This window comes from Xenopus laevis, chromosome 5L (genome assembly GCF_017654675.1).
Source record: "Xenopus laevis strain J_2021 chromosome 5L, Xenopus_laevis_v10.1, whole genome shotgun sequence".
Lineage (NCBI taxonomy): Eukaryota > Metazoa > Chordata > Amphibia > Anura > Pipidae > Xenopus > Xenopus laevis.
Genome location: NC_054379.1, coordinates 45,619,710 through 45,632,081, shown reverse-complemented (window position 1 = coordinate 45,632,081; position 12,372 = coordinate 45,619,710). Strand labels below are relative to the sequence as shown.

The following is a 12,372-nucleotide window of genomic DNA, read 5'->3' as shown; positions in this document are numbered from 1 at the left end:
GCCATTAGATATTAACTTGTTTGTGACCCTAACAAATGGGTTGTATGGACAGTTTAAGAAAAAAAAAAAAACAGGTTATTTGTACTCTGGCTGTCCATATACAATCATAGCATTAAATCAGTAATCACCAGCCGTAAATGGTTTCAGAGGTAAAGATGAAAATTTCAACAAGCTATAATATAATTTAAATAACTAGGAAAAAAAGAAAATTTTGCCATGTATTTACCTGTAGTCCTTTCCTGGCATAAGCAATTCCCCGACCATAAATAGCACTTACGAGATCAGGTTCTTCCTATTTGTATTAATAGAAAAATAAATAAATACAATTTTAAAGACATTTTGAATTAAATCGTGTTAATGATACTTAACATACGAACATGATTTCTCTTACTGAAAAAGAATATATAACCCTGTGTACAAACTTAATAAGTTGGGTATGGGATGACTTCTTTCCCAATGGCAGCCAGTCCCTGCTTATAAAAATGGAGGAATCTTCCAAGTTCACCTTATTGATTGAATCACTGATGGGCAGCTATCAGTAAAAGCAGGTGTGCATCCACAGAACAAATGTAGACATTTAATTTCTTCCAGTCCCCTTTCTGCAAACCCATGTGTGTACATATGCTACTATAGAAAGGTGGGCTGTGTTTTGGAAAGTAGTAGTGATTTGGTGTTAGGACAAGCTAAAGGTAGGAGAAACATCTCTGCTTTAAGTGCAAATGGAAGGGTGATCACAAACGTTTTCTTGTTTTAATGGGAAAGAAGACCTACTCCAGTTCAGATGTTATTGTCTACTGCTCTGCCTTGCGTTCCCATAAACCCTCTTAAATGCAAACCACTGCCAACAGATGTGATGAGGCTTTTAGTCTTCATATAACACAAAGTGGCAGTGTCCTGCACAAGGCAGCTTATACATTATGGGGCAGATTTATTAAGGGTCAATTGAAAATTCAAAGTAATAAAATTCGAATTTTGAGCTATTTTTGTTTCCTTCGATTAGGGAATAGTCCAAATTCGATTTTGTCATATACTGTCTCTTCAAAACTTTGACCATTCGCCCATCTAAAACCTGCCGAATTGCTGTTTTAGCCTATGGGGGACCTCCTAGAACCTACTTTAGTAAGAATGATTAAACCAAACATTTTATTGGTAGTCATGAGTTACCAATAAGTTTTTTAAGTTGTACACACAGTTCAAAAATTTTGACCTGCATGTTGTCATTGTAGTTTTGAGCATACATTATGGGGCCTATTTATCATGCTGGGTAAAAAAACAAACAAACACCACACTACCCAATTTGAATACCAGGAATCAAAGTGTTTGTTTAGGCAATCACTTAGTCTTGTGTAGAATTCTAGAGTAAAAAGCAGGAGCCAGGGGTGTAACTACAGAGGAAGCAGACCCTGCGCCTGCAGGGGGGGCCCAGGAGGAATAGGGGCCCTAATTCATATACAATTTCAATAAATATAGGTAAAACAGATCAACCTCTGGACATTTTGGGGGCTTGAAAAATAATTTGCTGTAGGGCCCAGTAATATCTAGTTACGCCACTGGTAGGAGCTGCTTGTTAATGCTGTGTAAAACCCGCATCAACCCCGATCTTATCTGTGTGTAAGTTGAAGTAATGTACAGACTCCTCTGTACAACATGAGAATAACATATTTCAAATAGGAGGGACAGAGAAAAAAAGGCTTCTCCTTTAATACTGCTGACACTATTTTTCTTTTACTCTTCTCTTTATTGTTTGCAATCTCCTTCCAGGGTCTGGAATACTTTGCTTGCACTAAAAGCAGACTGAAGGAGAAGTTACAAATGGCCACATGTCTGACGCAAGGCAGGAAGTGAGATGGAAACTACAGCAAAACGTACTGTATGCATCAATATACATTCAGGCAAAGATAGGGTCATTTTGTGTCCTCACTAGAAGCAGATCTTAACGTGTGTGGCCAACTTTATACGGGTCAGGAACAAGTCAGTAGTCACAAGTTTTCACTTAAATGGGCAAGAGAGACTTACCTGGAGCATGGATGAAAAATGTTTAATGGCTTCATCCTGTAGACCACTGCCTATTAACACATAGCCAATAGCTACAGAAAGAAAAAAAATTAATATTAATATATCACTTGAGAAATGTGGAGTCATGAAAGAATTCACTCAGCATTCATTATGTATTGGCTATATTTTGTATCCCTTTGCATATCCCCTGCATCCCTATCGTCAGAACATAAAGGGATGGAGACAATTGCCAAATGTAGTATAGATGGAACTTTGATGAATTAATCAGTTACAAGGACACTATGGATTAAAAGACAGCTGCTACTTTGCCCACCATGTCATCATCATAGCATTTACATACAATTAAGCAACTCTAGTAGTTGTATTTAATCTTAATGCCCCCAGGCTTATTAGCCGTGTTAACCCTTAAAGGACCAGTAACATCAGCATTTTTTACAAAAAAATTTGTTAGAACACAACGAGAAAAAAAAAAAACACCAAGACAAATTAAAATTTAAAATAGCAAAGCCTTTATTAAGAAATAACTTACAGAAACTCCACTTCCTGTCCTCTACAGAAAAGGCCACAGGATGACCATCCATCCTGCAGCGCTCAATTTCTCCTCCCTTGCTATTCACTGACAGCGTGTCCTCTGCCTCGATCTCCTTCTCCAGCACTTCTTCATCCTCTTCTCATGAGCAGCAGTAGGAAGGCGATGTCGGCGGGGCTCCACGAGAAGCTGTAGGCCACGTCCCTCTGTCAGCAGTTTTTGAACCAGTTTCCCACCTGTGTGGGTTTGTGCAGCCATGTGTGAGTCCAGGGGAAGTGCTCATTTAGAGACTGCTGCTGTGTGCGGATGCTGGGAGCAGGGGCCGGGCAGCAGTAGGAGTCGGGCCTGCAGCTTCCTGCTGCTGGATCCCTGCTGAAGGTCAGAGCAGTAAAAATAAAGGCTTGCCATACCCCATACCAAGATCGTGTAGGCCCCCCGGGGCCCCGCAGACATCCTGCTGATTGAATAAGAGTTAGGAAAGGACACCTCGTAAAGGTCGGTGTTTGGGATTTGCACCCACCACTTTCTGTAGTCGCTGCCTGCAGTGTCCAGCGTCCTAAGACCGGACAGCACTCTGTTCTGGTGCATGGGCTGCAAATATTGGATCCTGCACTTACACTGATGTGCAACCTGCCAGCGCAACACTGTACGTACCCACACAGCAGCACCGTCCTCTGTCCTCATTTGGCTGGATGTCGGAAAGTTGCGTGACTTTCTCTTCCGCAACCGGTGCTTTGGGGAGGCCGCCATCGCCCAGCACAGTCCTTTCGCCTCCGCCGCAGGGGGCTTTGCCGGAGCCTACGCCGACACCACGGGCCACTTGATTTTCCCTGGTCTTCATGAGTATGCTCACGCTTCCCCAACGGACAGATGAGGCTGGGCTTCTCGGGGACACTCTGTCAGTGAATAGCCAGGATGGAGAAATCAAGCGCCGCAGAATGGATGGTGGCCGTCGCCTTTTCTGAAGAGGACCGGAAGTGGAGTTTCTGTAAGTTAATTCCTAATAAAGGCTTTGCTATTTCATATTTTAATTGGTCTTGGTGTTTTTTTTCCAATCTATACAAATTAATTGTTTTAATGTTACTGTTCCTTTAACTCTTCTGGAGCTATGTTGGACAACATGACAGGTGGAAATAAAGATATTTGGGTGGGTTTTTTCCCAAAGAAATCAAAGGCAAAAAGTTTATTGAAAATGTAAAGCCATTTATTAGGACAAAAAAGGTTCTGGCCTAACGCGTTTCATGCCTCTTGGGGCACTTACTCATAGGCTGATGACAGGTGCTCTTTAACATTTGGTACCCGATATTCTACCCTCGCTGAATTTCTGAACGTCATCATTAATATCATACTTACCTAGTTCTTCATTAGTGTCATCATCATTTGTGATAAATGGAAGTCTCTTCTGCTCAGCTAAAGATTTGGCTTGGCTCTGGTGTAAAAATGCAAACAACAATAGCAAAAGAATCAAAATGATATTTGTGACATCTGTAAGACAATATAAGTCATAAAGAAGAAATGTTCCACACAGAAGTTAGAGCGCTCACCTATTATTCCATAAGCCTTTTCAGGTGTCTGGTGCTAAACAGCATATAAGGCCCCCTGCTAAGCGTCAGCACAGTTACAACAAAGTCCAAAGTTGTTGTAGCACACAAATCTGTTTAGGTGATGCAAAAAGTGATTTTTATTGGCTCATAAGCCAATAAAAATCACTTTTTGCATCACCAAAATGGTTTTGTGTGCTACAGCAACTTTGGACTTTATAAAGAAGAAATGTGACCGTCTAGTTTGACTGCTAATCCCCTATACAGAAGTCTAGTTTGACTGCTAATCCCCTATACAGAAGTGAGGGGGCACATGAAAAAAGTGGAGAAAGTTAATTTTGTACTTGAAAAAGGTACAACATTTTGAATTTGAGTTTATATGGTAAAGTTCTTTCCTTTGATGTTTAGGAACTAATGTAGAGTTTTTAAAAGCATCCTTTATATCTCCTTATAAACACAGCTCATCTCGCCTTGGGAATATCCTTGTACACATGCCCAAGAGGTTATTTTAGGGGAATGGCAAAGCATTTTGTGCTAGAGAATTGCTGTAATGACTTTTCTGTAAAAGAGTCTCTATTTAACTGTGCTACAGTCCCAATGCCTCATCAAGTCTTCCTAGACATAATAGGAATTTAATATAACTCTGCAATACCTAACAGAACATAGGGTCTATTTACTATTAGGAAGGCAGTTGCAAAGTGCAAGAAATGGATGCAATGCACACTGCCTTTCTAAAGTATTGCTGCTGAGGCTAGCAACATACAGTGGTGTGAAAAACTATTTGCCCCCTTCCTGATTTCTTATTCTTTTGCATGTTTGTCACACAAAATGTTTCTGATCATCAAACACATTTAACTATTAGTCAAAGATAACACAAGTAAACACAAAATGCAGTTTTTAAATGAGGGTTTTTATTATTTAGGGAGAAAAGAAATCCAAACCTGTGTGAAAAAGTAATTGCCCCCTGAACCGAATAACTGGTTGGGCCACCCTTAGCAGCAATAACTGCAATCAAGCGTTTGCGATAACTTGCAACGAGTCTTTTACAGCGCTCTGGAGGAATTTTGGCCCACTCATCTTTGCAGAATTGTTGTAATTCAGCTTTATTTGAGGGTTTTCTAGCATGAACCGCCTTTTTAAGGTCATGCCACAACATCTCAATAGGATTCAGGTCAGGACTTTGACTAGGCCACTCCAAAGTCTTCATTTTGTTTTTCTTCAGCCATTCAGAGGTTGATTTGCTGGTGTGTTTTGGGTCATTGTCCTGCTGTAGCACCCAAGATCGCTTCAGCTTGAGTTGACGAACAGATGGCCGGACATTCTCCTTCAGGATTTTTTGGTAGACAGTAGAATTCGTGGTTCCATCTATCACAGCAAGTCTTCCAGGTCCTGAAGCAGCAAAACAACCCCAGACCATCACACTACCACCACCATATTTTACTGTTGGTATGATGTTCTTTTTCTGAAATGCTGTGTTACTTTTACGCCAGATGTAACGGAACGCGCACCTTCCAAAAAGTTCAACTTTTGTCTCGTCGGCCCACAAGGTATTTTCCCAAAAGTCTTGGCAATCATTGAGATGTTTTTTAGCAAAATTGAGACGAGCCTTAATGTTCTTTATGCTTAAAAGTGGTTTGCGCCTTGGAAATCTGCCATGCAGGCCATTTTTGCCCAGTCTCTTTCTTATGGTGGAGTCGTGAACACTGAGCTTAATTGAGGCAAGTGAGGCCTGCAGATGTTGTCCTGGGGTCTTTTGTGGCCTCTCGGATGAGTTGTCTCTGCCCTCTTTTGGTCGGCCGGCCACTCCTGGGAAGGTTCACCACTGTTCCATGTTTTTGCCATTTGTGGATAATGGCTCTCACTGTGGTTCGCTGGAGTCCCAAAGCTTTAGAAATGGCTTTATAACCTTTGAAATTGAACTCAGGTGTGATAAACCACAGTTAAGTTATTTTTTAACAAGGGGGGCAATCACTTTTTCACACAGGCCCATGTAGATTTGGAGCTTTTTTTCTCCCTTAATAACGTAAACCTTCATTTAAAAACTGCATTTTGTGTTCAATTATGTTATCTTTGACTAATAGTTAACGGTTTTTGATGAGCAGTAACATTTAAGTGTGACAAACATGCAAAAGAATAAGAAATCAGGAAGGGGGCAAATAGTTTTTCACACCACTGTAAATACAACAATGCCTGTGTTCGACAGCACTGTATTCATGAGGGGTAGGAGCAGGCATGTTGATGTGACCCCTTCTACCCCTAACTTGCATGGGAGACCAGAAAAAAATGGTGTAATATCCAGGAAAATGTAAAATCAGGGAAATGTATTAAGCATAATATATAGGTGGGGCCACAAAATAACAATGTAAAATGAGGGAAAACTTAAAATCAGGGGATGTAAAATTGAGGTTGCACTGTAATCCAAATTTTTAAAAATTATTTCCCTTTTCACTGTAATAATAAAACAGTGTGCATTCTGGATAACAGGTCCCTTATCTGTATCAACAAACAAAAATAATACTAAAAAAAAAAATACCAAAATTTTTTCTGTATTCAGTGAGATGATGGATTCACAGGCCGGGGATCCTCTTGGCTCACAGTCAAGCTCACGGAAAGTAAAAAATGCTGAATCTGCAATAAAATAGAGAATATGGTATAAATAGGGGGCATTTAATCCCAAATGAATGAGGATACATTTCTGTAATAACGAGAAGTAGGTCTCTACGTACTGTACATATTTTCAACAATATTTACATTATTTAAATGTTTTCAGCTGTTCAATCTATTTCTTTTTTTGAATACTTCAAGCTTGTACAAAATTCAGTGATATTTTCTAGATTTTCTACAAAATCCAAGGCATCATTCATAAATAAGAACCCCTGTGCCAAACACATTTTTATTTTTACTTCTGACCAACACAGAAGGCTTTAGTAAAGTCAATTCTGATGAAAGAAATCTGTAACGTGTATGTTATGTTTGGGTAGCCGAGGATGAGTAGAATATAACAGTGCTTCATTGGCAGGTTCATGCAGCCATTACACAACAGTAGGCAACTCTAAAGGTGGCCATACACGGGCCGATAAAAGCTGCCGACAGACCGTGTCGGCAGCTTATTGGCCCGTGTATGGGGGCCCCCGACGGGCTTCCCCGATCGAGATCTGGCCGAAAGTCGGCCAGATGTCGATCGGATGGGATTAAAAATCCCGTCGGATCGCGGCCGCATCTGTTCGTTGATGCGGTCCCGCGATCCGACCGCCCGTTTGGAACGCTAGGATCCGATCGTTGGGCCCTAGGGCCCACGATCGGATCAGCCCGATATTGCCCACCTCAAGGTGGGCATATCGGAGGGAGATCCGCTCGTTTGGCGACATCGCCAAACGAGCGGATCTATCCGTGTATGGCCACCTTTACACCACAAGCTGTATAGAAAGTATGCACAGTATAAGTCTTGAGCCAATTGACATCTACAGGCCATATGTATAAACACCACAGTGTATAAATCCACAAAGCAGAAAACAGGATGTAGATAAGTGACAATAAAAGCTTCTATCTTTCACCAACACAAAATATATTGCACTCAGTGCTGGCTGGAAGATATACTTGAATGTATGTTTATGGGATATGGCTTCTGATTTACCCATAATACTAATAAAAAGTGCCTTAGAAGACTAACGCAAACATAATAAACGTGTAAAGTCAAAAAGATAACTGTATAAAACTTGCAGAGAATGCTCTTCTAAACCGCTGAGATATTTATTATTATTATTTGCAGTTTTATACCACTAAATAAAACCTACAGCTCAGGTGCTATCTCCCAGAGCTACTGGTACTGAATGAGGTATCTCCAATTAGATGCCTTTCTGAATATCACCCCCCTTATCAAGACTTTGCAGATATAGAGGCTGCTATAGATGCTATCTACATATGCAATTAATCATAGGACTGACAGCTCAGCAGTCCTGAAAGAAAGTTGCTAAGCAAGTTCTATACAGTAGCATAACACTAGGGTTGGGGATGCACTAAAATGTGCAATGTTTGCTACAGGTGTAGCAGGTCTATTAGCAGCAGCATCTACTGGTCACCTGTTTAAAGGAAAGTTAAAATCACTGGTGAGTGCCAAATGTTAGCCTCCACCTCCCCCCAGTGATTATAATAGCTTGCCGGATCCCCCATGCTGGTGCTCCTGTGTGCAGAAAACTGCACCGGCCTGGGGTACTTTACTTTACTGCATGAGCACCATGGAGCAATCATCTTCTTCTGCGTCTTCAATCTGGATAAGGGATCTTTCTGTAATTTGGATCTCTATACCTTAAGTCTGCTAAAAATCATTAAACATTAAATAAACACAATAGGATTGTTTTGCCACCAACATGGATTCATATAGCTTAATTGGGATTAAGGTTAAGACATTGCTTTATTCTTACGGATAAAAGGGAAACAATGTTTCAAAAGTTCAACTATTTTCTTAAAATTTAGTCCATGGGAGATGTCCTTGCCATAATTCAGAGCTTTCTGAATAATGGGTTTCCGGATAACAGATCCTGTACCTGTATAACACAATAGTATTTTGTTGGCTGCAAGAATGAATAAACTTTTATGTTAGAAAACAAATATGGTATACAGTAGTTATGTGCGGGTCGAGGAAAACTCAACCAACACCCGCCTTTCCCCCCACTAAAAGGGGCGGGGCAGGCGCAAGCCTATGAACATGAAGCCGCAAGTCAGAAGAGACCTGCAAGAGGAGCATGCATGACTGATTAGTAATTAATACAGATAATTACTACATGGCAGCACTAAAACTAGCAACTAGCATCTTAATTTAATAAACAGCCTGTAGCATCAGTTTATAATACAGGCCAACTTAATTTTCTGCTTGATAATTTGTAGGGATGTCCGAAATCTCGGATTTGGTTAAGGATTTGGCCAGGATTCTGCCTTTTTCAGCAGGATTCAGAATCAGCCGAATCCTTCTGTCCGCAAAGGATTTGGGGGTTTGGACGAATCCAAAATAGTGGATTCGGTGCATCCCTAATAATTAATAACAACCACTAAGCTTAGTTTCTCAACAGCTGCTCAGAGCCCACTGAGCATGCGAGTGTCGCAGACACTTTCCAAGATGGTTACCCCTGTGACAAGTTTGAAGTTCTGGATCATTGCTGCTATTGACAAGCGGAAACTTTGGACTTGTGCAATAAGTTCAGAATATAAAATATGGCATATTTAGCCATATTAATTTTTAGGGTTTAGTTCTGCTTTAAGTCGCCTGTGTACTGTGATATGGGAATAGGTTTTGTGATGAGTACTGAATGCTTTTTGAACAAGTGAGTAATGTAAATTTAACACTGCCCACAATCACAATAAAGTACAGTATGTTCATGTTATAATGCTGTAGGGTTGTTCTTCATGGGCATGGACTGGACATTTAAAAACAGAGAGCTTTCAAAACACCTCATTTTCAGTGACCTCTCCCTACAAACATTTATACATTAGATTCATACACCAGAAAACCTTGTGCAGCTACCTCCAACATCACTGTGGTTTTTGTATATTTGCATTTTGTTCCTGTATTTGTGTGCTGAGGGTAAGTGGCCATTGGAGAATGTGCACTGGCAAGAAAAATCAGTTGTCGTGCTGACTACTTGCTTCTCATTTTGTATATTACATGCCACATACAGTTCGTTATGCTAAATTATATGTGGATGCTACATTGGGCTGGCTGGCTAGCTAATAAAAGTATACAGTCATATAAAAAAGTTTGGGAACCCCTCTCAGCCTGCATAAAAATTGATTCCACTTTCAACAAAAAAGATAACAGTGGTATGTCTTTCAATTCCTAGGAAAATTTGAGTACTGGGGTGTTTTCTGAACAAAGATTTTTAGTGAAGCAGTATTCAGTTGTATGAAATTAAATCAAATGTAAAAAAACTGTCTGTGCACAAATTTGGGTAACCTTGTCATTTTGCTAGTCTGAATGCATGTAACTGCTCTATACTGAATACTGGAAACACTAAATTGGTTGGATTAGCTTGAACTTCATAGGCAGGTGTGTCCAATCATGAGAAAAGGTAACGTATTTCCTGTAAGGTGGCCAATTGCAAGTTGTGCTTCTGTTTGACTCTTCTTCGAAGAGTGACAACATGGCATTTTCAAAGCAACTCTCAAAAGATCTGAAAACAAAGATTGTTCATTATCATGGTTTAGGGGAAGGCTACAAAAAGCTATCTCAGAGGTTTAAACTCAGGTTTTAAACAGTTACAACTGTGAGGAATGTTATCAGGAAATGGAAGGCCACAGGCACAGTTGCTGTAAAACCCAGGTCTGGCAGGCCAATAAAAATACAGGAGCAGCATATGCAGAGGATTGTGAGAAGGATTACACACAACCCAAAGATCATCTCTAAAGACCTACAAGAACATCTTGCTGCAGATGTTGTATCTGTTCATCGTTCTACAATCCAGTGCAATTTGCACAAAGAACATCTGTATGGCAGGGTGATGAGAAAGAAGCCCTTTCTGCACTCACGCCACAAACAGAGTCGTTTGTTGTATGCAAAAGACAAGCCACAGTCGTTTTGGAACAAAGTGCTTTGGACTGATGAGACAAAAATTGAGTTACTTGGTCATAACAAAAAACATTTTGCATGGCGGAAGAAGAACACCACATTCCAAGAAAAACACCTGCTACCTACTGTCAAATTTGGTGGAGGTTCCATCATGCTGTGGGGCTGTGGGGCTGTGTGGCTAGTTCAGGGACTGGGGTCCTTGTTAAAGTCGAGGGTCGGATGAATTTAACCCAATATCGACAAATTCTTCAGGATGATGTTCAAGCATCAGTCACAAAGTTGGGTTATGCAGGGGTTGGATATTCCAACAAGACAATGACGCTAAACACACTACAAAGGCATTTATGCAGAGGGAGACGCACAATATTCTGGAATGGCTGTCACAGTCCCCCGACTTGAATATCATCGAAAATCTATGGGATGATTTGAAGCAAACTGTCCATGCTCGGCAGCCATCAAATTTAACTGAACTGGAGAGATTTTGTATGGACGACTGGTCACAAACACCGCCATCCAGAAACCAGACATTTAACAAAGGCTATAGGAGGTATCTAGAGGCTGTAACATTTGCAAATGGAGGCTCAACTAAGTATTGATGTAATATCTCTGTTGGGGTGTCCACATTTATGCACCTGTATAATTTTATGAAGCATATTGCATATTTTCTGTTAATCCAATAAACTTTATGTCACTGCTGAAATACTACTGTTTCTATAAGGCATGTTATATATCAAAAGGAAGTTGCTACTTTGAAAGCTCGGCCAATGATAAGAATTAAGACGGGTTCCCAAACTTTTTCATATGACTGTATCAAATTTACTGAAACTGAGTTCTAATTGTAAGAATATTGCAAACTAGCTAATGATGTGGGAACAGCAGTTTGACAACAGCTCACACCAAGGATAAACTGATAAATAGATTAAGGGAAACATATTAATTATTAGCCCACACCTTTATTCTGATTACAGGCTAGATTATTCTTGACACTGCTATATTGAGAAATCAACATATACTCTGAAATGAGTCGAAACATTGTTTTCAAGCAGCTGACTAGTTGCTATGGGTTACTAGACTAGTAGCAGTTTGCACCCTTTACTTTATTACCCCCCAAAAAAACAAAATGTGTCGGCTGGAGGTTGTCTGCATGGTATGACCATAATGGACAAGGGCAATCCATTGATACAATGCCTCAATAGTTACCCTTGTGACTCTAGACTTATGCCAATGCCACAATGGCTGCTGCTAATAAATGAATTGACAACATTCCCTCAGTGAAGTTACAAGAAGAGCTACATGGTTAAACTGATCATCTGACATGTGCAGATAAGATATACCATTTGTACACCAGAAGGGGGGATATACAAGTGGGACATTCCATTACTCATTAACCTCATGATATTAAGATTGTAAATCAGATTTAAGGGAGTTGTAGCGCAACATTGAAGAGACTTGTACAGATATTTTACTCTTACCACAATCCTCTGCGTCCCAGGCGGAGTCAGAGTTCAGGTCCCTATGAGCGCACCCCCCTGTTCCGGGCCCGGATTGGCCATTCATGTCAGGGCTCAGGAAGAGCTGTGGTGGCTGATACACCGAGCCCTCGCCTTCTACACTGCCGGTCACACAGCTTCCCACGATCGCCAGCACACAAATGCGCACAGCCGCGCTTAGTACAGGTGCCATGGCTTTCAGCTCGCAGCAGCACCCCCTCACTGTGTATGCTACAC

The 12,372-nt window shown here is 40.7% G+C and overlaps 1 protein-coding gene across 1 annotated transcript in view; it reads right to left on the bottom strand.

Moving 5' to 3' along the window:
• Positions 1-12,328, bottom strand: part of ttc13.L (tetratricopeptide repeat domain 13 L homeolog) — a 48,379-nt gene extending 36,051 nt beyond the window's left edge. The window contains exons 1-5 of the mRNA XM_018262989.2: positions 12,118-12,328; positions 6,620-6,714; positions 3,899-3,974; positions 2,017-2,087; positions 227-292 (exon numbers count right to left, since the gene is read on the bottom strand). Coding sequence (XP_018118478.1) covers positions 227-292; positions 2,017-2,087; positions 3,899-3,974; positions 6,620-6,714; positions 12,118-12,328 — 519 coding nt within the window. The remainder of the gene's footprint in view (positions 1-226; positions 293-2,016; positions 2,088-3,898; positions 3,975-6,619; positions 6,715-12,117) is intronic.
• Positions 12,329-12,372: the final 44 nt, after the last annotated feature.